Raw genomic sequence first — 26996 nt, 5'->3', positions numbered from 1 at the left:
TTCTCGCACCAGCAAGAATGACCAAGGAACCCGCTCCGTGTAATATCCTGTAACTGTAAAAAGGGCTGTCCCTGTGAAAGTATGTACGGTTGTCGGAAAGCAGGAATTGTGTGCTCTAATTTATGTCAGTGTCGAGGAATTGGATGTATGAATGCAAAATCAAATGATGAAGACCATAGAGACGAACGAGATAATGATAACCTCATCGATTTCTAATAAAATAAGTCCGAATGGACTAGTTACAAAAATGTTCTTAAAGTGCATACTAACGCGTAATGTAAATATTAATTTGAATAATACTAGGAGGAAAATTGCATTCCAGTTATAAACAAGACATTTTTTAAAAAATAAATTCAATTGACTATTGTAGTTGAGAGTTATTTTTAGTGTGTGAATTACGATTTTCCTATGAATAGGAGACTACCAATTTCTGCTACTTTCTAATGCTGTCAATAAATGATTTTTGTACTATATTTAAGTGATGTAAATCTATGTGTCATAAAAGCTTACTCCATTGGAAGAAACGTTGGCCATTTTAAGAGTAAATTAATAATGATGATGGGGAAAACGATAACTGACTTTTGTTAACATACGATAATTGTCAGTGTTGCAAGTTTAAAAAAAATATTGCGAAAATCACGTTTTGTCCCGAAATTTTGAGTTTGTGCTTTTTCCACAAATTCTACTTGATTAGTATAAGTGTTACCTCGTTTGAATTTACGTTTCTTAAGATTTCCAATGATATATAACTCTTGGTCCTATGTGATAAAAGAAGGTGACTAGAACCGTGAAAGTGTATGTCACCTTATGCACTTTTGTAAAAAGAGGTCAGAAAGTAAAAGAAGTTATACTTTTTTTCTCGGCTTGTATTGCACCGATTTGTGTCATTGTTAGCTATGATTGAGATAAATATTCAGGACATCTGTTGGTTGTGTTTCGTTGGTGTGCAATAACTGTCAGTGTTGCAAACTTCTCATGATTTCTGAAAGTATATATTTTTTAAATAAATAAGCTGTTTTCTTCTTCTTCTTCTTCTTCTTTTTCTACAAATTTAGCACTATAGGCATATATGTTATTTACTTAGATTTTCTGTTTTCAAGCTTTCCTACCATATATGATTCATGGCTGTGTGATAATAAGAACGGTGGCTAGAGGAATAAACATAAAAGGTGACGATTTCCATAAATTCCTTGTCGTCGTCTAAAGATGGCGGACATTTTTCAAAATTGCGGGAAAAGCTACAGTGGGATTTTAGGGGACTTTAAGTATGTTATTCCTGACACATCCCCCTACTTCCATACCAATTTTCAGCTTGTTACTAATTTGTTCCTTTCTTGGCAGAAAAATGGGCTATCTTTACTGGACTACGTCTCCTTTAGCCTAACCGGCATATCCGTGGGACCTAAAACTTAAAACATTTCATTTTGTCTAACCTGTTGTTCATCAATGTTAATGGCCCACCGCTAGCCAAGCTCAAAGTAGACGAGCTACAGGGTGCGGCACGTAAAACCGGCCCGGAAAGTGAACACATAAAATGAAATGTAATGTATTGAATATGATTAACTACAACACATAAATGAAATGTAATGTATTGAATATGACTACTCACCTTCATAGCAGCCTTCACAGCAGGTGCTGAAAGTGTCCTCCGCCCACTTCAACACACATGTGAGCACGATTGAGGAGATTCATATATACCCTTGTCAGTTCTTGTGTTGTAATGCTATTGGTGACATTCTGGATCCTGGTCTTGAGTTCTTCAATTGTGTGTGGATTTGTTTCGCATACTCTTCCCTTTAACAGTCCCCATAAGTAAAAGTCACACGTGGACAAGTCTGGTGACCGAGGAGGCCACAAGCCTTTGCTGATTGTCCTCTCTGATGTAAACATCTCATGCACAAGGGACAATGATGCAGCTGATGTGTGGCATGTTGCACCGTCCTGCTGAAAGTAACATAACTGACGCTCCTCTTCGGCCAAGTGTGTATAAAACTCTTACAGGATTCCCATATACACGTCCGTGCAAATAGATGGTCGTCTGTTCCTGGGAGCATTTTGAACCGATCCTGTACGCCGCCATTTTTCAATAAATTCCTGAATGGTGCTTTTTGCTGGCACAGAACGTCCTGGAAATTTCTTCCGAAACAAATTCTTTGTTTTCACAAAAGATCCAGTGAGAATGAACCCTTCAACAATGGCAACACGCTCGGGTATCGAATACGGCATTATCACACACTGACACTCACCCGGCTTAACACAACGAGGCCTTTTTCTCAACTGGTTTCGACACGTTTCACTGGCTGCGGCTGCACGTGACTGCTGCAGGTCACGTAAGTCGACCCGACCTCGACACGCCATCTCTTGGTAGGAAGGTAGATTATTTAAATGTTGCCAAAAACACAATATACCAGAATATTACGACGGGCCGGTTTTACGTGCCGCACCCTGTAGTTATTTCTTGGCTTAAGGATGGACATCATTCTTCTGCGGATGATTTACCACGAAAAAGTTACCAACAGGAAATAAACCCGATTTCAGATTTGTTTTAAGGTGGAAAATTACGAGTTACGGAAAATGTATACTTTATTACTAATGGCTTATTTGTGTTATTCAACTTTGTACCTAATTTTTAGTAAATCTCTTCTTTGCTTTATGCAATTATGCATATTTGTAACTTAAATTTAACGTGGTGTTTTAGTAATTACACAAATTACAATTATGAGCATACTTTATGGAGATGCTCTCACTTAGGGTACCCGAGCACCTTTATACTCTATGAAAAACTGATTTTTCAAGTCTTTTGTGAGAAAAATACTATGAACTGAGAAACCATAACCTTTTCCATATTGTACAGGAGTATTTTCCTGCGAATAGAAGTTTCTTTTGGAATGCATTCAGAAATTAACACTTCCAAAAATACTCTCTTAGTACAAGTATATTTTAGGCACACACTAATCCCCCCCCCCTGAGGTGTTTCAATTTCCTCACTGGCAAACACTTTACCATTTTATATCGTAAAGGTCAGATCCACCGTTATTGTAACAGAGTAGTGCTTGAGCGATTGACTAGAAATTCGAACTCCGATTAGTGACAATTTCACAGTCTTCTTTTATTACAAGTGTAAACTCTTTAGTCAATACAGAAGAGGACGTGGATCGTGTTCAGAGTTGATGGCGGTGGATTTTGGTGAGTCAGAATAGGTCACAGAGGATGAGAGTGGTTCATGGTGGGTGGTGGGTTACGGTGGGTCAGAGTGGGTCAAAGTGGGTGGTGGGTCATGGTGGGTCACAGTGGGTCACAGTGGGTGGTGGGTCAGTTGGTCGTGGGTCAAGTTTTCATTGACCCACGCCAACTCTGGTATATACATGAAACTCTCTCTAATCCGGCCACTCCTTGGACAGAGGAGTACCGAATTATTGAGAGTGTCTGTAATTTAGTTTTACTCATTACTGTAGAACCTCGTCTCAACTTATCTAAAATTTCCACATTCTGTTTGAGATCTAGCAAAACGTGTTTCCTTTTCATAGGCATGGTACTGAACTGTAACGCAAGCTACAATAGTACTGTATGTATTTTTAAGCATTTACAGTAACCTATAAACAAAAAAAAAAAAAAAAAAAAAAAAACATTGTGCCACGTTGTTGTAACGTCACACGGCAGAGGCCAAATATGGGCCGGATTACTGAGAGGCGAGAATACTACGGATGCCAACTGTTGAAAATGAAAATACCGTACACCCTCCTGGAGTAGACGTGTACTCTTAAGATTATAACGTCATCGCTAGTCATGAAAGAATGTGCCCAATCTGAAAGTGGTTGTTACCTCACATAAAATTGAGCGATTCGGAGTTCGAATTTAATAACTTTAGTTACTTTCGAAGCATTTATTAACTTTACTTATTCCAGTTTTTTGTTAAGTCAGCACCAGTGGCGGATTTAGAAGGTAAAAACTGAGGGAGAGGGCAGTCAGGAACCAAATTATGATAGGTATATCATGTGTTTACTATAAACTCTCAAAAATATATAAATAATAGCTTTAATTATTTTTGTCACCCCAAAAACTCGGGGGCCAGGACCTCCGGCCCCGGGCTATAAGCACACATAATTTGTGTGGTCTACCATTAATAATACATCATATTGAGAAGAGAAAAGCAAGGATTTGGGTAGGACTGGATTAAGGGGTTCTAGGAGGCTAAGGGGCTATAGCCCCAGGCCTTCAGGTGGATAGGGGCCTCCACTCTGATAAAAATCTTAACTGAATATCTAAAAATTCATAAATATACAATCATCATCATAAAACAAAATATGACAAAAAATATTACACATATTCCCTTAACTTTCCTACTGTACTTTCACAAAAAAGCATTAGGTGAAGTCAGCAGGTTCCACATATTTTTTATAGCCCCGTTCCTCCAGAAGGGTTAATCCAGCCCTGGATTTAGGATTTTAGGATTTTAGATTTCTGGGCTTTCGGCAACTATGGCCATGTTAGCCCGCCACGTTTGAGGGATGACGTCCCTCGGCGATCACACTATCCGGAGAAAGGGAAGGAAGAAAGGATTGGGGAAGAAAGAAAGCGGCCTGGGACCTAGAAGTTAGGTATCATCTTTTCAATCGAGTGTCCGCACCAGAAATTCTCCTCCTCCTCCTCCTCCTCCTCCTCCTTATTATTATTATTATTATTATTATTATTATTGTTATTATTATTATTATTATTATTATTATTATTATTATTATTATTATTATTATTATTATTATTATTATTATTATTATTATTATTATTATTATTATTGAAAGCTCACTTCCTTTCCAAATCTCTGGTTCTGCCTAACCTAACAGCACAATTATAGCAGGTATATGATTATCATGTTCCCTCAGGTACATTCTAATGTGTCCAGTATGTGCCTTATATACTTCTGAGAAAGAGATCACATGGATCGCAAGTGATAGTCACAGTCTATGTCCGCCCCTAGGTACATGCCTGACATGTACATGTGGCCGTGCCTAGTATGTTCTAGGTATGTTCCCCATGCCGTAAGCGTCAATGAACCACAAAATTACTCCCCCAAACTATGTTAAATCGCCTATATGCGTAATGTGTTTACATTAAGGTGAGTCTAAACACTTTAAACAAGTAAAAAAAATGTACGGCTACCTAGGGTTGGCGCGAACCACCAACCATTGGATTAGTAGCCGCGTGCTCTTCCGACTTGGCCACAGAGGCAATGAAGCGAACATCGCTTGTAGAGGAATAAATTCTTGAGGTCTTTTGCATTCGGCTAATCAGAGTACTCCGCAGTTATTCGACTATAACCGTTTGGGGTCAGATAAAATCTGCTTGCATTGTAATTTTATAACAAACTGACGAGTATCTATTTACTTTTGGTCGATGTAATCCTTGTGTAGGCGCTGGTTTCTTAATAATTTTTTTTTTACGTTGCTTTGAGACTGTTCAATATATTTGTATTTCATAACACACAAGATTATATGAATTCAAAAAATACAAACAAAGTTGCTAGATGAACATTATTATATGTAGATTAATGCGATATTAACACAATACACGTAGCTACCGTTGCTTTCTTGGTGTCACGTTTTTACACACACACTCACCCCTGCTGGGGAGAAAAAGTATTAGTTTTTATGTTGCTGCCTCTTCATTTACTTACTGGCGTTAGTTTTTATTGAGAAGAACGCTCAGTTCTGAACATACCGCCCGCCTTGAAGGAATTCCTTCAACAAATCTATGAATGATTAATTTGGTTCATGAACTTAATATACACAACAATAGATAACACAAGTTATGAATGAATTATATAAACATAAACAGAATAATGCACACACAACACAACACTACGAATCACACAATGCACACACAACACAACACTATGAATACACCAACACATTAACTCTGCTTAGGAAGTTGGCACAATTGACGAATAGATCTTGTTGTACCTCTGGTAGTTTTCACTGTCGCCACTCGTACTAATCCGTCCTTCCCAGGAAACATTGCACAATACGTCCAGTTTTCCATTTTAGAGGTGGAATGTTATCTTCTTTGATGAGCACCAAATCACCTTCCAGAAGGTTGGGAAATTTTCTTCTCCGCTTAGATCGTTCTAGAAGACTTGATAGATACTCCTTTGACCATCTGGACCAGAATTGCTGATGAAGTTGTTGTATGTATTGCCATCTCGAAAGTCTGTTGACAGGAATATTTTTCAAGTTAGGTTCTGACATGGTAGTGAGTGCGTCGCCTATTAGGAAATGACCAGGTGTTAAAGGATGTAGGTCGTTTGGATCATTTGATAATGGTGTTAGTGGTCTACAGTTTAAGCAAGCCTCAATCAGTGTCAAAATAGTGTTCATCTCTTCGTAGGTGAGTGAAGCATTCCCCACAACTCTCTTTAAATGGTATTTGAGAGATTTAATTGATGATTCCCATAAGCCTCCAAAGTTTGGTGATCTTGCTGGAATAAAAACCCACGTGATGTTATCAGCCGCTAGAAAGTTATGTATTTTTTCTTTATGGTGTTCTGATTCAAATAAAGTCTTCAATTCTTGTAGTTCCCTTTTTGCACCAACGAAGTTACTTGCATTGTCAGAATACAGTTTAGCGCATTTTCCTCGACGAGCCATGAATCGCTTTAATGCTCCAATAAACGCCTCTGTAATTAGATCACTAACAAGTTCAATGTGAACCGCCTTAGTCGGAAAACACACGAAAAGTGCTATATATGCCTTATGAAGTTTGGCTCCCCGTCAGTTACTCGATTTAAGGTAAATGGGCCCACAGTAGTCAACGCCGCTGTGAAGAAATGGTCTTGTTGGTTGAACTCTGTCAGCTGGTAGATCTCCCATCATCTGTTTACCATCTTTAGGATTGTTTCTGAAACATGTGACACACTGATGCACAACTTCACGAACCAAGTTCCGTCCACGTATTGGCCAATATGATTGTCGCAAGGATGATAACAATAATTGAGGCCCGGCATGCAATAGCTTCTTATGTTCTTCTTGAGCGATTAACTTTGTCAAGTTGCAGTTAGCTGGAAGTACAATAGGATGTTTCTGTCCTTCAGTAAGATCTGCTGCATTTAATCTTCCTCCGACTCTGATGATTTGCCTCTCATCCAAGTATGGGTTCAAATTTCTCAGTTGACCTTGGTTGTCGACTTCCTTTCCTGATCTCAACGCATTTAATTCCTTGTGAAATGCTTGTTGCTGTGATAGTTTAATAAGACATTCGAGTGCTTCATGTAATTCACTTACGTAAGATGTCCATGCTGTCTGTCACAATTAGATCTCATGTTGTGTGTGAATCGTAGGCAATAAGCAGTTACACGTTGCAATCTTCTTAATGATGAATATCTGTCTAAGAGTTGACACGGTGTTGTAGAAAACATTACTGCTGTATTCTTTCGTCTCTCGGGAACATCGCTTAGGTCACAAACATCTTCCCTCGTCTGTGAGTCTAATTTCTCAGATAGCCAGGAAGGCCCATGCCACCATAATTCATTATTAAGAATCTCTGACGGTGTTAATCCTCTCGATATATGATCTGCTGGATTCTCCTCTGTTCTGATGTGTCTTCATTCATAGTTGCAAGTCAATTGTTGAATTTCCGCTACACGATTTGCAACATACGTCTTCCATTGAGAACAAGGTTCTCTTATACGTGCTAATACAATGGTGGAATCTGACCATAAAACAACCTTATCGATCTTGCAATGTAACGCTTGTATTACTTTCTGAGTTAGCTGTGCAAGTAACAAAGCTGCACAAAGTTCTAGGCGAGGAATAGTTGTCTTCTTCAAAGGTGCTACTCGAGATTTTGAACATAGTAAGTTGGCTGTGAAATTTTCATTTTTTGTACTAGATGTTACATATATACAAGCTCCATATCCATTCTGAGATCCGTCGCAAAATCCATGAATTTCCACCTGCGATTGTGTTTCTTGAATAACCTTCCGCTGAACATGTAGTGATTCCAACTCTTGAAGTTCCTGCTCAAAAGTTTCCCACTCTGAATGCAATGGAGCTCGAACTTCTTCATCCCAATTCAATTTTAATTCCCACAAACGTTGCAGAAATATTTTTGCCTTAAGAATAGCTGGTCCTATTAATCCTAAGGGATCAAATATGCTCGCTACTGTAGCAAGAATAGTCCTCTTCGTGATTTGTTGAGGGTTGTTTCTTGGTTTGACAGAGAAAGAAAATGTGTCTTTAATGGGATTCCACAACAATCCCAAACTTCTTGTGATGCAATCATCATTTGGTTGAATGGTGAAATTTGATTCTTGAAGTTCACTGGGTATTTTTGAAAGCAGTGAAGTGTCGTTGCTACACCATTTTCTCAAACAAAAACCACCTCTTTGCAGAAGAGTTGTGAGTTGACCTTGTAATTCATGTAGTTCCTTCTTCGTGTTTGTTCCTGTTTGAAGATCATCAATATAGAAATCCCTCATTACAACTTCTGCTGGCTTAGGGAAATTCTTCTTCTCTTCTATGGCTAGTTGCTGAAGACATCTAGTGGCTAGGAAAGGAGCTGCTGCAGTACCATATGTTACAGTTTTGAGTCGATATAACTTTATTGCTTCTTGAGGGTTTTCTCTCCACAGTATTTTCTGGTAGTTTGCATCTGAATCATGTACCCTAATGTTGCGATACATCTTCTCTATATCAGCTGTCATGACGTATTGATGTTGCCTGAATCTTGCTGTTATGGAAAATAATTCTTCTTGGATTGAAGGCCCGACCCTCATCGTGTCATTTAATGAAAGTCCAGAAGTTGTTTTGCACGATGCATCAAATACAACCCTGAGTTTGGTAGTAGTACTGGTCTCCTTCATAACGCATTGATGGGAAAGATAGTAGTCTGGCATCATTGTATCGCTCTCTGCTCTAGTTATTTCTTCCATATGGCCCAAATCTTCGTACTCTTTCATGAACGCTATATATGCCCTTTTTTTCTCAGTATCCTTCATAAGCCTTTTTTCCATTGAATAAAGTCTTCTCGTTGCAATCTTCTTGGATTTACCAAGATTCCCCACATTTTCTTTAAAGGGAAGTCTGACGATGAATCTCCCAGTCTCGTCTCTCCGGTGTGTTTCTTTGAAGTGTCTTTCACATTCTGCCTGCTCTTGACTTAATGGATGTTTTCTTGAACATTCTTCTATCGTCCAGAATTTTTGTAATTGCTCGTGTATTTTTTCTGTTGTGGAGAGGTGACACACATTTGTCGAAATGTGTGGTTGATTGTCTATTTTTCCAGCTACAATCCAGCCAAACAATGTTTTGTGCAAGGTTGGATACCCTGCCTTGAGTTTTATTTGCCCTTCACAAAGTAGATCAAAGAATACTTCCGCCCCCAATAACATGTCAATACGCTGTGGTATGTTGAAGCTAGGATCTGCTAATTCAATGTTGGAAGGTATTTCCCACGATGACGTGTCTACACGAACCATAGGCAAGTCTTGTGATATTTGCGGCAATATGATGAAGTCTAATGTGGCTGAATAATGGTTATGTCTTGACTTAATTGTAGCCTGAACGCTATGGCATGACCTTGTATTAGCATTACCTATACCATTTATGTGTACAACGCTATTACTCTTTGTTAGTCCCAATAATTGAACCATTCTATTTGTTAGGAAGTTGGACTGAGAAGCACAATCGAGAAGTGTTCGACACATTTGAAAATTACCCTGTTTATCTTTAACATATACTACAGCTGTGGATAGCATAACGCTTGGTGGTCTCCTAAGATTCTGCGGTACACTGTTTGTAGAACGAATATTCTTACCTTCACATTCCTGCTCGAGAGATGTGGTCGCAGCGAGCGTGTTTCGACCTTGACCTATTTCCCTTTCATCTTGTGGTTCATTCGCTCTAGTGGGCGATGGACAACGCGAGTAGTGCAGTAATGTGTTATGCTTTTTATTGCATATTTTACAATTACCTGACAAGCACTCATTTGCCTTATGCGCTCGTTTGAGACAATTTATACACAAAGAAAGACGTTTAACTTCTTTAATTCTATCTCCTATAGATTTTCTCAACAATGATTGGCATTGAAATAATTTGTGTGAGCCTTTACAGCTGGGACATGCATTGTTGTCGGAATACGTTACGTGTGCTGCCGTTGAGTAAGAACTCTTTTTGCCTGCCTTATTTGTTTGTTGGTATTTGTTATTTGGAACTGAGGGTGTCTCTTTAGGTCTACGCTTATTATCAACTGCGTCTAAAACTTGGCAACGCTGCTGTAAAAATTGTGTCAGCTGTGACATGCTCGGTAATTCATTCGTTGATTGTGTTTTCTCCCACTCCTTATGTGTTGTATTGTCTAGTTTGGTCGCAATCAAATAAATAAGTAATGCATCCCAGCTTTCTGTCGGTTGACCTAATGATTTTAAAGCCCTCAAATGTTTTACCGTGCTGTCTAAAAGAGATTTAAGCGAAACAGCCGACTCACGTTCCACCATTGGCATTTCAAATAAAGCTTTGACGTGTTTGTTAACAATATACTTTTTGTTTTCAAAACGTTCTTTGAGTAAAGTCCATGCTACGTCATAGTTTTCAGAAGAAATTTCCAAGGCTTGTATTACTTCAAGCGCCTCCCCACGTAGAGAAGAACGTAAATAATGAAACCTTTGCACTGGCTGCAATGTGCTATTGTTATGTATTAATGCCTGAAACGTGTCATAGAAAGACAACCACTCATCGTAGCTTCCAGAAAAGGTCGGAAGGTTTATCACCGGCAGCCTAACTGATGGATCGGAATTGCTTGCTTCATTGTTTTCATTTTTCTTTGCACTGGAGCTGTGTTGATTTATGAACACTTCCGCCTTAGCTGCTAAATCAAAATAAGTACTCTCAAATTGCTCTCTTTCTTGCGTTTCCTGATCAATTTCTGATGAACCCTGTGATATTTCTATTTCGGATTGTATTGCATCAAATTCATCATAGCACTGTTTTATTTTCTCGTAACGTAACACTAACTGCGTAATATTCTGATCTTCTGTAAAGCTATCTACAAAAGGTTTAAAACGAGTGAGTTTGGCCTTAATTTGACCTCTCTTGAAAACTAATTCTTTCATTCTGTCCGTCATGCTTCACTCAAATTAAATACACTTTTAACACTTACGTTCTAAATGAGGCTTTGCTATTACAGGCTTATTTTGTATAAGTGATACAAGGATAATATTATATTGAAATATGCACTCACTACCTACCTTGTTAACTGCACTGTTGAATCCTGATCCGGCGTGGATGGACCATTTGGTCGATGTAATCCTTGTGTAGGCGCTGGTTTCTTAATAATTTTTTTGACGTTGCTTTGAGACTGTTCAATATATTTGTATTTCATAACACACAAGATTATATGAATTCAAAAAATACAAACAAAGTTGCTAGATGAACATTATTATATGTAGATTAATGCGATATTAACACAATACACGTAGCTACCATTGCTTTCTTGGTGTCACGTTTTTACACACACACACTCACCCCTGCTGGGGAGAAAAAGTATTAGTTTTTATGTTGCTGCCTCTTCATTTACTTACTGGCGTTAGTTTTTATTGGGAAGAACGCTCAGTTCTGAACAACTTTCTTTCATGGTTTTTCCATATTCACTTTTAAATGATCGGCGACAGTTGCCACCTAATAAAGTTGATGCGTTTATTGCTTCTAGTACACAATCGCTTAGAAAAAGAAGCAACAAATGCATCAAATCTGGGAGATGAATTTAGAACACCTAAATGGCGAATGCCTAGCACACCTTATGCTGTTAGGGTATCTGAAATAGTATGTACCTAAAGGACGTACCTAGAACATGAGAGATATATGTCCCAAGTGACGACATAAAAACAAATGACTGTTAGAGTGCGAAACTGAGCCAGGCATATAAATGCTATATTTATGGTGTAATGTACCATTACAGTTGAAAGTAATGGCAACTTTTTTTACACACCCTGTACCTAGTAAAAAAATTTTAAATTCAATTTCGGTTTAATTACACAATTTATTTATCTTGCGTATTTCGCATTTCATAAAACAAATTGAATTATAGGATGGAGACGATTTTGTGTCAAATTAATATAAATAAAATCTCTCTTGAAATAACCAAAAAGGACGCAATTTTTTGAGCATTTGTCTGTTCCGAACATCCACTCCCCATTTCACCTACTGCGGATATAACGGTGTAATTTGCAATGATAGAATGAACACGCTAGAGCTGAAACAAGTAATCGCAGGGACACAGTGATTCAATTGAGACTCGGTAAGCAACAGAAAAAAAGACTTTACTTATCTCCTATATTGTGTATTTGTGTGTGTGTATGTGTGTGTGAGAGAGAGAGAGAAGGGAAAGATGCAAGACATGATAAGGAGACATCAAGAAAGATGGATAGAGAGAGAGAAAGACAGACGAATATAAATATGAAAACTACTTATCATTACTCTGCATGTTGAAGACCGGACACACAATCCTTTCCATTGATGTGTTTGGGTCCTCACCATTGACGTCTATAAGGAACAAACATCCAATTTTCCTTTTAAAATTTGTAATTTTTCATTATGATACAATATGGACTTTTAATGTAGGCTCTTTCTGATAGAGATTTAGCAGTAAAATATCACGTATTCAATTTTTATCTTTTCCTTTTTCTTTTTTTATTCAGTTTGCATTAGTAGTCTGGAAGGAAAGGTGTGACCTACGTTACCTAATAGATTTACTCTAATGTATTTCAGATCAGTAGGTTTAATGAACACTACCGAATTGGTAACCGAACCATCGGAAAGACAGAATGTGTGTTAAGCTTTTGGAATGATCCTAGATGAGTCTCGGAACTTTTCAGTTTCACTGGAATTGAGTATTTAATTTGATCACCAGGTTTGGTATTCATTTTGAAAGTGACTTAATGAACTTTTCAAACCTTCTTTACATATATATTCGAATAGTCCCGACAAAAATTAAAGAAATATTATATCTATATTACTGTTGGATTTCTAGAAACGGAATTTTATGACGTTAGGTTCTTTTCTTACTATGTTTAAATAAAGTATTTTTATCTGTGCTCGCTCTTCTTTATCTTCTTCTATCTCCTTTTCTCTCTTTGCCTCACTTTCATACCTCAAACAGACATATATTGGTTTCAATTTTTCATTGATATATTTCTCCATACATAAACTTATAAATTTCGTTACTTCTCATTTTTATTCTTTCACTTTATTGACACTAATGAACGTATATTTTGAAATTAGAATTGTACTCATGTTGTTGCTGATTTTAATATGAGAGAGAGGAAAGGAGGAGAGAGAGGAGGTCTCTCTACCAGTCACGATTACGGGATAAAGATTGTATTGAATGATCTAGCTGCAAGATGTCATCTGTCGCTTTTTTATGCTGAGTATATAAATTATGCACCATGAATAGTCAACCAGAGGTGTTGTTGTAACGAAGAAATAACAACCTGAAATTTAAAAATTATTTTAACAAACTGTCGAAATTTGAGAGCTGATAAACTTGACACTTTCGTGTATTGATTACCTCGAAACCCCGGAAGCCAGAACTAGCCCGGGATAGGGGATTAATATTTTGAAAAATGACCATCTCAGCAAAGTACAGAAGTCTTTTAATCTGAGAGAAAACATGAATTAAATCTCTCATTTCTAGTTCTATTAGTCTTGTAGTTCTGAGTCTATGTCAAAGTTACTGACAGAAATAAGGACAATGAATTATGATTATTTTGTATAACATTCCACTTTAATATCACAGGAATTTCATCTTCCGGTTTGCTTTGTTGTGAAAAATTGTAGAGTATATTGCTATACTGTGCAAAGTATGTGTACTGTCACTGATTCTGATGACAATCAGAAACAGGATTAAAAGATAAGTAGTAATAGTTTTCTATTTAGGGAAAAGTATAAATACTTTTATTTTAACAAACTTTTTTGGCTTAAAATGTTTGTTCAGGATCACCCCCTCTCATCTCAGGCTTGGGCACAGAAATGCAAGAAAATGCTTAGATTTTGATTATTGATTCCAGTAAATTTCAAGCATAATTTTTCGCATCTAGGCCTGTGTGATATGTGGATTTATCGATATCGATATTGACACATATCAACATTCGATATTGCAATTGTATCAACATCGATACCCTAACAGCACAAGATGTGCGAGGCATGTGCCATTTAAGTGTCCCAGCTACTTTTTAGGCACCCGATACTTGGCGCATATGATATTCATGTGCTAAGTATGATTTCAGTTACCTACAGTTTTAGGTACTTGTTACGCTTAATTGATATTTGCAACTATGTACCATAAATATAGCATTTATATACCTGGCTCAGTTTCGCATTCTAACAGTCATTTATATTTATGTTGTCACTTGGGACAAATACCTGTCATGTTCCAGGTACAAATATCTTTAGTTACATACTGTTTCAGATACCCTAATACGCTTAGTTGTTCTAAATTCATCTCACACATTTGATGCATTTGTTGCTTCTTTTTCTAAGCGATTGTGTACTAGAAGCAATAAACGCATCAACTTTATTAGATAGCAACTGTCGCCGATCATTTGAAAGTGAATATGGAAGAAAGTAAATAGACACTCGTCATTTTGTTGCAAAATTACATGGCGAGCAGGTTTTATCTGATCCCAAATGGTTATCATCGAATATATGCGGTTAAAGGAGCACTCTTATTAGCCAAATTCAAAAGATCTCAACAACGTATTCCTTTACAAGCTACGTTCTCTCCATCGTCTCCCTCGCCAAGTCAGAAGCGCACGCGGCTAGTAATCCAAAGGTTGGTGGTTCGCTCTCACCCTAGGGTACATTTTTTTTTACTTATTTATAGTGTTTTTGACTCACCTTAATGTAAACCCTTTACGCATATAAGCGATTTAACATATTTTGGAGGAGTAATTTTGTGGTTCATTGACGCTTACGCCATAATGAACATACCTACAACATACTAGGCATGTTCTCCAGGTCCTGTCAAGCATGTGGTTAGAGGCGGACATAGACTGTGACTATCATTTGCCACCTATGTGATTTCTCTCAGAGGTACATAAGGCACATACTGGACACATTCCCATGTACATGGGGGAACATGACAGGCACCTGCTATGTAATAGTGCTGTTAGGGTATATCTGTTTTTTCCATATCTTAAATTTTCGATATCGATCTGGAGCCCCTAAGACTTGCGATGGATGAAGAAACAAAACTTAATTTTTACAATAACGTCTTCCAATAATAATTTCTTTATTACCACAAATTACGATGTAAATAAATGCACTAGCAATTTTTCAATATTATATACTGTAATTTCTTAGGTGTCGAAACTTTTTGTTCTCAAAAAAGAAAGAAAAATGCAGTTGTTGAAAGCAAGTGCTTCGAACTTTGACCCAGAATTTATCATAAGAAAGTTTTCTGTTCGTCTTTCTAGAAGATTTCTATCCCATTTGGCCTTTGAGACCGTTTATTGACAAAAACTGCACACATGACCGCTATATTCAGACATGCTTTTATTCAGGGCCAGATATTTGGAAAGGAAACGAGTTTTCAATAATAATATTATTATTAATAATAATAATTATAATAATACATAATAAATAATAATAATTATTATTACAATTGGATTCACAATTAAGGTCCCCTCTTGCAAGTCTGCTACGCTAATGGTGTCCGCTAGTCTTTGTTTGTCTGTCTTTCCGTTTCTTGTGGGTGTTTGTTGTTGTGCTGTTAGGCTTTTATATTAAACCTTTACATTATGTAACATTTTTCTTTTTTGCGAGTTTCTTTTTAAAAAGGAAATAAACTGTTTTCCTCCGATGTCTGTTTCTTACCATTCATCTTATTTTAACTGCTTCAGTAAGACGATTTTATAATTTTTATGTCAACCATTTCCCTCTCAATAATAAAATTGTCATTCTTAACAATTTATTTAATTCTTTTATTTCCAGTTTGCCACACTGATATATTTGTAACAAAATTGAGGTTTAGGGATGCGCACGAGTCGAGACATGTCTCGAATCTCGACTCGACTCGACTCGAATTCGAGTCGAGATTCGAGTCGAGACACACTTTGTAAAATTCGAGACGAGTCGAGTCGAGACAGCTCATAAAAATCTCGACTCGACTCGAATGTCTCGAAAATTTTTCTAAAACTTTTAATATTATTATGAAGAAATTATTCACTCAGGAACAGCCTTGAAACCAATTCCAGCATTTATTACTTTAGAAAGGTACAGAACGTATAAATTTAATAGTTAATCTTCCGAGATCAAGATTTAATTTAATTCAGTTAATTAAAACTAGTAATTAATGTCGTGATATTTGATTGTACTTCAAATATAATAATAATAATAATAATAATAATAATAATAATAATAATAATAATAGTAATAATAATAATAATAATAATTGATTATCTAGTTTGTATAAAACTATTATCCGTAGCCTATATCTAGTCTGTATAAGAACATTGCAATAAAGTGAACATCATAAATTGTCTGAATGAGCAATTGGCAGTCTATAATAATTTAGCATAGTTATAACTATTGTGTTTTTATTTCCATGAACGATATAGGGCTACATAACTTCTGGACAGGGCCAGATTTAAGGGGGTGCAAAGGTGCATGCTACCCCCTTTGTTGTAAATATACCTGTCTAAAATGAGAAGCTAGCAGTGAAAATACCGCGACATTGGTGTGTCGTGAATGGGCCACTGATGTACCGCGAGGATATCAAAACAAAATTATTAATTCTATAGCAATCAAATTGCAAAACGTAGGGGAAAATGTATATTTGTATTGCACATTACTATGAACCTCTACTATGAATCTACAATTTTAAGTTTCATGACGTGTTACTTTTCTGTACATTTCTAATGTTGAAAAAAGTATTTGTTATTGTTATGACCATTATTGCTTCTTTATCGTTAGACTATTTCGTAACTTGAAAATTTAAAATATCATTTAATCCTTTCGATAAATGATTTACATTTGTGTTTTAAAAGTAAAATAGATTTATTTGTTCGTTCGTTATTTAATGATCTTCATTCTTAGTAAAAGGTTGGATACAGTTTTCGAAAGAGTAAGCGTATTTTTAATAACCTGAGTCCAACATTTCATTGCAGTTGTTTTCTCCTTTTAAATTAGAATGAAAAATAAGCATAGTGATTTACCACGAGGAAAACCCAGCGATCGAGCTTTCTTCTCTGTGCGAAGGAGATCAGTAATCAAAATAAAAAATACCAGTGTGTTTTATATTTACAAATAATAATATCTATAAGTGTGCCGCGAGAATCCATGTTACACACATAGTGTGCTGCAAGTTGAAAAAGGTTGGGAAACGCTGGTTTAGAGGAAAGAATAATTGGTACACTCCCTCCTCCCCGCTCTCTCTCTGCCTAGTATATTTTCTTTATTTTATTGTCTCCGAAACACCATTCCAGACAAATGCTTTTCGGTAGAAAAGTTAGAAACAAACCATCCCGCTCTTGGACAAAGTGGGCAACATGCGGTAGTCAGGTCAATGAACCTGCTTTGGAAATTTTCGTGCAATTTAGGTTACTGAGAGGGTGTAGTTTCTTCAACTAAGCCGACTTCTACTATGGCTCGTGCCATAAATAAGTCATCGTCTGATCATATGGGAAACACCGCTAGTTGTCCTTGCCTGACATCTGTTTCATATTCATATAGCAAATGTTTTTTTAATAGACGGTGTTGTATCTATCCAGAGAAATATCATCCACCCCTGTTCCCATTTGAAATGTTGCGATTGACCCCCTTGACCCTTATGATGGGAGCCCTGGGGGACTTGCTTCTTACAAAGTTCTCTTGGCCCTCGACATGAGTACATTCCTGTGCAATTGGATTTGCAACATCTCTTTTCGCTTCGCAGCAATTTGAGATCACATTGTTCGATGCCATGTTAAGACAGCACATATTTGTGGCGTCCATTTAGAAAAACATGCTTCATATAGCAAATGTTTCCTATATATGTTGTTGCACATTCCATGATCAATCGAGAGAGGTAACACTCGGTCCCTGTTTCCTTTTGAAAATTTGAAGTTGGCTCCTGGGGCCCTATGTTGGGGATCCTGGGGGCACTTGCTTCTCACAGACTTTTATCACCCCCTGACATTGGTACATTCCTGGACAACTGGATCCGTCACATTTTTGTTCGTTTCGCAAATCTTTCAAGTCACAAAGTTTGATGGGACACCCTGCATATTCCCACAAACGACCCAACCATGACATAATGTTCACTACTTCTATTATCGGTTGTTGGCTCAACCCAACCATTTCATGTTCTCCGACTTGACATTGCCTCAATCACTCCGAGTGATGCCTGTTGCCGGAATTTTCTTTTTCTGAAGCGAGTGACCTAACTATATTAGACTTGTCTGGATGTCCATGGCCAGTCTTGCCAACTTTGGAACTCGTTTTTCTTTTCGACTCTAGGTACGTCGGTTTCCTGCATATTCGGTGCTTCTTGTTTTGTTCATTCTAATATGTACAGCCCCTGATCAAATGTGGCGCATTATGGCCAACTCCGTTTTTTCCGTATTTTTCGTACTTCTGTTTTTTTTTATTTTCTTTTGTTAGATTGTACCACTGATTAGACACGCCATATGTTATGTTCTACATGACAGGTTGACACTGAATATTGCACTCACTACATATAGTACTCTTTGCAAAACATGTACTTTTCATTGCAGTTGGCAACACTGTTAACCCCACTGGTGGCCTTCATTTGTTCCCTATTGTGGCAAATCTCTTTCTATACATCACTTGTCAGCATTGTATTTTGCCGTGCCCCCCCTTTTTTGTGGAATTTGCACTTTTCCCCCTTGTCCAGCCTTGCTGTTTCCCGAACTTCCACCCCTTATATTTCCTGAGCCTATTGCTATGGGCAGCTAATTTTTTGGGAATGCTCATCTCTGTTACAGCTCTTTCAATTGGCATAGGCCACACCTTTCACTGCAGCTATCATTTTCGGAAGGTTCCTTTGTGAGATCCGAACGAGACAATTGTGTTCGCATTTGATATGTTATAACTAGACGAATCCCGAAGTTATACGTGTCACCGGGCGGGATATCGTGAGTTACAACATATTCAACGAACTTAAAAAGTTCGTTACTGAATTCTCTATGTCTGTGTGTCTATCTGTCCGTCTGTCTGTTATTTGCAATTTTTTCAATTTTGTACACTGCATTAGATAGAGCATCAAAAACTATTAGACAAAATGATTAAATTTTTCGCGTCAATCTAACCGTTCGCAAGATAGTGGCCAAAAAATGACCGATTTACAGAAATTTAAGCAGCCATATCTCGGGAACCGTAAGTCATAGAGAGATCAAATTGGTGTTGATCAATATCTAAAAGGATGGTAAACATTTTGGTACCAAATAGTAACCGGTAGTCACTGTCCAACTGGCCAGTGGTTTGGCCAATGGCCAGTTGGCCAGTGGCCACCAATTAATATCAGGACAAAAATGTTTAGCATTCTATTAGGGATTGATTACCACCAATATCATATCTCTATGGCTTACCGTTCCCGTGATATTGGCCAAAAACATGGCCAATTTCTAGATATTTAAAAAGCCATAGCTAGGAAATTACCTGCTAGAATAGTTTGAACCGAGTCATTTGTTCGGAAACGATTGGGTAAATGGAAAACTCGGTGAACATGTATCCCATCATTTTCAAGGCCACACTTTTTTGGGGTAAAAAGTTTGCCTCAGGGTTCCCCGCAGGGCCCCAGACGGGATCCAACGAAAAAGTTTCAAATGGCAAGGGGGGTTAAGTAGCACATCGTTTGAAATCTGTTGTAAAATGAAGGAAAATGGAGCAAGTCTCGACTCTCTACGACAACCCTGTGCAAAATGGCGGCGGGTCAAAATGAAAACAAAAACTTAATTGAAAAGTCCACGGCCACCCGTATAAATCGAAAATGGTGAGACAAATGTAAAAACAAGAAAGGACGTGTGGCATTACGAGATCGAGCTGATGAGAAGTTCACAGTAAATATCAAGCTCAAGCTCGAATTAGTGAGAAACTTGACTAGTGTGATCCTCATTGAGATTAGCGAACGCGAGCTCCATTGAGGATAGAGAGCTTGAGCCCGATTGAGTCATGGTTGCAAAATTACCAATTTTACTTCTTTCTTTCTTTCTTTCTTTTCTTTTCTTTTTTTTTCCTACTCCAATGCGTAAGGTTTATGAACAGCAGAAGTGCTTGCTAGAAAGACCTTAATTAGCATTGCTTGAATTATCCATAAACTAGGAACTGCTTAGATATCTAATGCAACTTACGTTCGCATTTTAACAATTCAGGTTGTAATTAAAACCTTGAATACTGAGCAGATGAGCACGCAGAATGTTTTGTTGGGGTGTATTTCTAATACGCAATTAATTCTTCGTAAACAAATACAACTCTATAGTATCTGAAGCGGCTTGAGTTGGATTGAATGAAAACGTGAACATGTATTCGAACTGCGCAATGTATTGTTAATTATCATGAACTGGAACAATTAGAAAAAAATGGAAGCGCGACTGATGAGCACCAAACATCAAAATTTCACAAGGCATGGTCAAAGCTCACACCTCAAAGACCAGAAAAAAAGATTGCCCCATCAACTAACCGTTGTCTTGTCCAAGTCAGTTGCTTCTTTTCATTGTGAAATTTCCTGCAAGTTAATCAGAATGTTGAAAATTTCCTACATTTTAAATATATTTAGTATGTACTGATCAGTCAGAACATTATGACTACCAACCTACTATCGATATAATTTCCGTCCAGGCGATATCTGTGTCACCTGCCGACGAATGCCTGCTAGTCAGTTACGCGCACGGTGCATGTAGTATCAATGAGAGTGCTGGCCGTGTGTAGAATGGGGAAGGCGCGCGATCTGAGTTTGACCGAGGGCAGGTTGTAATGACCCGCATACTCGGCAGGAGAATTTCGGAAACTGCAGGACTTGTCGGATGTTCGAGGAGTGCTGTGGTGAGTGTCTTCAACAAGTCGCGAAACCAAGGGAAAACGACGTCCAAACGTCGAGGGGTTGGGCGCTCCCACCTCATTACAGATGTCGGACGTCATAGGCTGGGCAGACTGGTAAAACAAGACAGGCAGCGAACTGTGGCAGAACTAACATCATACTTTATTACTGGGCAAAGTACAAGTGCGTTTGAACACACAGTGCACCGAACATCCCTAACGATGGTCCTCCGAAGCCCATGTCCCATCTATGTGCGAATGTTAACACCATGACATCGGCAACTGCAACTGAAATGAACACATGACCATCGTCATTAAACCTTGGCACAGTGGCAGAGCGTTGCATTGTCTGATGAATCCCGATACCTTCTTCATCATGACGATGGGAGGGTGCGAATTCGTCGTGTTTAAAGAGAACAGTTCTTTGACACCTGTACTGCGGGACGGAGACAAGCTGGCGGTGGCTAATTATGCTCCGGAAAACATTCAAGTGAGCATCTATGTGTCTAGTGAAGCTCGAGCAAGGCACCATGACGGCCAAGGCGTATCACACACTGCTTGCAGACGACGACCATGTTTCCCAACGGTAGTGGCATTTTTCGAAAAGATAATGCACTATATCACAAGGCCAGGATTGTGATGGAGTGGTTCGAGGAACACAGGGACAAGTTCCAAGTGATGTGCTAGCCGCCCAACTCGCCTGATCTGAACCTAATCGAACACAAATGGGATGTGATTGAACATGACTTCAGAGCGCATCACCCCTCTTCCCGGAATTTACGGGAATTAGATGACCTGTGTGCAAGGGCGCCGATCCTGGGGGGCCGAGGGGGCCCGGGCACCCCCAAAGCTCATGTGAGCCCCCGCATTGTATTTATGAATATACAATATTTGGCATAATTTGAATACAATTTGTCTTAAAATCCTCATATATATGCCTTCTGCATCTGAATGCCCCCCACATTTACAGAAAAATCGGCGCCCTTGCCTATGTGTACTAATCAACTCTCTCCAGTGACCTTTCAAGGATCATTGCGTCCATGCCAAGACGCGTCGCCATTGTTATCCGTGCCAAAGTTGGACACACTGACAATAAGGTAGGTAGTCATAATATTCTGGCTGATGTGTACGTATATTTTAACTCGTATATTTTGTCTCGACTCGAATTTCGAGACGTCTCGACTCGAATTCGAGTCGAGTCGAGACAGAGACTGTCGAGTCGAGACACGAGTCGAGACAGAAACATATTTTCGAGTCGAGACACGAGTCGAGACAACATTTTCTCGAGACGAGTCGAGACAGGCTTAAATCTCGACTCGACTCGACTCGAATGCATCCCTATTGAGGTTTGGTCCAACGCCTTTCAAATTGTCAACCAACCCAACGTCTGTGCTTTTTGGGCTGCCTAATATTGCAGGAAAAGGAGAATTGCAGGTGGTAATTCACTTTTGGAGACGTGTATACATTTGTTGACCTTTAGTAGTTTTGATAAGTTCAGTAAATTTTGCTACCTTCAACTCTAAAAAAGACCAAAAATGACAAGAGCTTCATGAAATAAGTTATTTATAAAGCTAGAAGTATTTCGTACACATATTTGTATGCTAAAAGCCTCCCCAAATATGCTATATTTGGTCAAAATTGGCGAACTTGACATCACTGACACCTTGCAAACGATAATATTACTTCAGCAGTACAACAAATGCGTTACGGAATAGAATGCGCCATGGCCGTGATCAGCTGGTTGTGAAATGCGGTTCATTTTAGAATCCTGATTGAACTAAATCTACTTTCCACGGAATTAATTAATCTGAATAGAACAGAGATAGGACTGGTAAGAAGAAAAATCCGGTTTTGAGGTAGTAACGGACACCGGACAAGAAGCTCAAAAACTGAACTGTCCTGTAAAATACCGGACGGTTAGCAACCCTAGGGAATGCTGAGGGCCGCATTAGCGAGAGTCTTTATATATGGATTAATGGGAATAAATATAACTCTCTCTCTCTCTCTCTCTCTCTCTCTCGATCTGCTGTATATATAATCTAGATCAGTAGCGGCTCCAGAGTTATATCACTTCGGTAATATTAATAATTTTATCGCTACATTCCAAGGAAAAGAAACTTAAAAATTCTTGTATACAAAGATTAGGAGATAAGGTAATTTTCCCCCTTACCTTTAGCGATAAAATTGTGATATTTATCGATGTGACTTCCCTCAAAAGTACCACTAATATAACCTTTATTAACAGTAATTCAGTGTGAGTTACGTAAATTGGCGGTGTTTGTAATCCTTTAGAAATAAGACGAAACAAGGAATACTTATATTTGGACCAAATACTGATTTAAGTTACCAAACCTCCGAAATATGAGATTCAGTTTTGCAAAACTATGCATCTCTTCATAATATATTTAAAGTGAATTAGGATCTCAAAAACTTAAGGACGAAAGAGTGTGCGTGGTTTATTTCGGGGCTCACTCGTTACCTCCAGTTTTTTCATCCACCATTTCATTCATTTCTCATGTATAGAAGGCGTTTGGCTACAGGCATATAATTTCAAATACTCACCAACTATCTCTATAAATTTTTTTGCATAAGTACTGCAGGATTTTGAAACTTGGTTATTTGGATAGGGCACATACTAGTTCCTAAGCGAAGTCTTGACCGGACTACGGTAGGCCCTATACTTTTGGAGCTATGGACCTTTAAAGTTCATTTTTTCATGTTTTCTGCAGCCTATAACTCCGAAAGGAAGCATTTGTGCACCCAGGTTGATCTATACTTTTTGTCTTATCTTAGTGACAGGAATCATCTACCAAAAGTTGTCGGTGTTTTGAAACACCCTGTATAGAAACAATAACTTACACTGCATGCACAGCAACTCACGATGTGCCCTTGACATCATAGCTTGATACCGTAACAACTTACGATACTCGTATACCCTTGACTTCATCTACGAGTTTTTTCGCTTGAAGAGACTCCTAATGTTGGGGGACTTCGAGGCCGTTATAGTCGCCACTGCTTCACTACTTCTATCCCACTCATAGTGTTGTATTAAAGGACGAATCTTTTTAATATGAATATTTTTCCCCCTTGGTGTAAGCACATTATACCTTTTATAAGAAACTTATGTTGTGGAAACCGATATTACATTCAACCGTATTTGATTGACATTCGAAAGGTGGCCTATGTAAGTTTGTAGTACATAGTAAGTTTGTAATACCATATCTTTGTACAGCGGGGGACACTTCTAAATGGTACAGCCATATGGAGATTTACGGCAAGAGTGCTCCACCAGTTGAGTCCAAAGTATTTGCTGGAAGTATTGCAACCGAATTAACTTTAAAAGAAGGCGGGTGGCATAATGGCCAGGCAATGAAAATTCCCGTACACTTGGGTGAAATTCCCACTACCGTCTACAGCATCATTTCTCCAAAATAAAATGAATCTTATACGTGTAGTTCTTATGCCAAATATACTATTTGTTATTCGTCCTATTCGTGAAGATAAAGTGCAACAACAAATAAAAGCCCAATCCTGTTGCTGTTGGAATGAACTCTCTTTAAGTCGTTTGATCTGAAATGACTTTACAGAACCTAAATAAATATTCTGTCACTTCAGGGGGGGGGGGTAGAAAGAGCAAAAGCTCCCCTCCTACAGTATGAAAACATATACTTTTAATCAAATGCTTAGCGAGAGTGAACCCATTGGTATAGCGCTTTTATGATTTGAAATCTTGCTCCCAAGCCATCTTTTGTCATAACTGACAACATAGGAGAACGGGAGATGCAAATATGATGAAGGAGAAATACACTCACATGTGCAAATTCAGAATTGGAGACAAAATGATCGGATAGCATCCATATTTTGTCGAAAATTTTGATTTTGTAAGTAGACATGTAAAAGCTCACCCGAACTTGAGAGCATCCCATTACCAATTGCTGAATTCAAGTGGAGAACTCAGTTGAGAGCATCAGATGATTACGGAGGGAGAGAAACATCTTAAGATATGGGGAACGAACAATGGAAAAAAATACCAACTTGCCTCGACCGGACTCGAACCCTAAACCCCATGATTACGAAGCCACGCCTTTGCTCACTCATCCACGGAGCCACACAGAGTGCCACGGTCATACGTCAGGAAAAGCGTTCGTTACGACCAGTGATTTGTTTGTAGGGGGAAGCTAGGGAAATTCCCCGTCTCTAGTTTTTCTTTAATTGGCACTAACTTAATTACTGTTGTCCCAGCCTGAGAAGAATATTTTCCACCACTCTAGAAAATTTCCTAACAATTTGCATACATTTTAAGCAACATAAAACATTTATTCATCGCTGTTCTGCATAATTATAATTACACAAAGGAATTATTTCCAATTCTATGAATTCCCGTACCAGGTAAACAGAAGTACTGAGTATGAAATTCTATATCTCGCGAATAGTTTTGCAGAAAATACCTAAGCTAAATTTTCTATTGGGAACAGGGAGAAGCACACACGCGGGGCTTAGGAAGCAGATTGCGCCCATAAGATTTGTTTTGGTCAGTAAGGGACATAAATTTACATTCAAATGGCAAAATCACACGTTTAATTATGCTATAATTTTACTTTTAAGAACTCCAAATGCGTAGAACGAAGGCATTCTTTTTTGCTTGGAAGAATAAAATTATGGCTGAAGGTACTACACATTCCTTGCTACCGTATCGCGATTTAATTAAATGTTTTAAAAGTTTTTAAAGCTCAATCCCTAACCAAATTGATAACTACATGATCTATCTCTTTGCAGTTCACTTAAAACACTATAGAAATATCGTAAAACTTAATAAAAGGAAAAAAAGTTCTTTCACAGCGTGAAGCTTACGATTAGTACCATATACTTATAGCGTAGATTGTTCGTGTATCTTCTTTCGTAGCTCCTTGGATCCGTATAGAATTCCCATTCCTGCGACCCGTGTTCGAATCTCCGCGTCGCTGGTTTTTATTTTTATTTTATTATTGATCAGGTAGGACTCCAGTAGAAAGAAACATATGGTTACAGTTCAAGGTGTGATTCGATATTCTGCAAGTATTTATTTATTTTTTTCTTGTCAAGCGAAAAATTGAAGTAGAATTTTACATGCGTAAAACTTCTAAATTTGACTGTTAATAAGAACTATGAATAAGATTACAGCTCAAAATAAATTGAATTCACTTCAATTGTAGTCCATAATTAGCTATGGTCAAGGAAATGGATTTAAACTGTTTTGTGTGTGATCAGCACATTGACTTGGATCATCCCTATTTCTGGAACTAAATATCACTAATTTTTTTTTTCGTTTATATATAAAATTCTCATCCTTTAGTCCTTAACAAAACAGAGATTATTGTTCAAACTGTCACTATGGGATTACATTTCATTATATAAAGAAATTAAACTACATATATATATATATATATATATATATATATATATATATATATATATATATATATATGCTTAAAATATCGAAAATAATATGACAAATATTATGAACAATTTTATAATAGAACTAAGCAATGTTTTATAATACACTAAACTGAATGAAATACAGGGTATTTGAAGTTAGCGATAATATTGCCAGTAGATTCTGAAATACAAGTTTCTTGAACAGATAGGGACAATTCACCTTGAAATATACACCTTGAATTTGATTCTCGATAGAATCTGAAATATGTTAAAAACTTTAAACCTTGAATAACGCAACACAAGTTTGAATCCCATGCTTGTAATTGTGTCGTTACAAACTCACTCTTTTTATATAAATCAACCAATCTAAAGCCGGATCTTTATTCAAAACGTATCTTCTCCTTTACGTATATTTCAGGGAGAACATTTAACGTCAACCTTTTATTAGCAAATGTAGCAACTGATCCAATTGAATAATGCTAAAAATAGCCTACTTCGCTTGCTAGAACATATCTTTGGTAGAAGTTCATACATCAAAACTTTTTTTTTTGGTGTTTCTTGTTT

General features: G+C 37.7%; 2 protein-coding genes across 2 annotated transcripts; both read right to left on the bottom strand.

Moving 5' to 3' along the window:
* Positions 1–5984: 5984 nt before the first annotated feature.
* Positions 5985–6638, bottom strand: LOC145692219 (uncharacterized). The gene has a single exon (XM_081767514.1). It carries the CDS (start codon positions 6636–6638, stop codon positions 5985–5987), a length of 654 nt encoding a protein of 217 aa, XP_081623640.1.
* Positions 6639–6761: 123 nt separating this feature from the next.
* On the bottom strand, positions 6762–11110 carry LOC145692218 (uncharacterized). Its single transcript, XM_081767513.1, has 2 exons — positions 7748–11110; positions 6762–7223 (listed from the first exon to the last, which is right to left on the bottom strand). The coding sequence occupies exons 1-2, from the start codon at positions 11108–11110 to the stop codon at positions 6762–6764; spliced, it is 3825 nt and encodes a 1274-aa protein (XP_081623639.1).
* Between the last annotated feature and the right edge of the window lie 15886 nt (positions 11111–26996).

This window comes from Thermobia domestica, chromosome 8 (genome assembly GCF_964235325.1).
Source record: "Thermobia domestica chromosome 8, izTheDome1.hap1.1, whole genome shotgun sequence".
NCBI classification, from domain to species: Eukaryota; Metazoa; Arthropoda; class Insecta; order Zygentoma; family Lepismatidae; genus Thermobia; species Thermobia domestica.
Note: the sequence above shows the minus strand (reverse complement) of the source record. Positions and strands in the feature narration are given on the sequence as shown.

What these genes read in the sequence shown, in the direction of transcription:
- LOC145692219 (XM_081767514.1), bottom strand. Translation starts at nt 6,638, where the DNA reads ATGGCTCGTCGAGGAAAATGCGCTAAACTGTATTCTGACAATGCAAGT.
- LOC145692218 (XM_081767513.1), bottom strand. Translation starts at nt 11,110, where the DNA reads ATGACGGACAGAATGAAAGAATTAGTTTTCAAGAGAGGTCAAATTAAG. An exon ending in TTGCACAGCTAACTCAGAAA is followed by an intron (nt 7,224 to 7,747) that starts GTAATACAAGCG and finishes AAACTATCACAG; the next exon opens with CAACAAGCATTTCACAAGGA.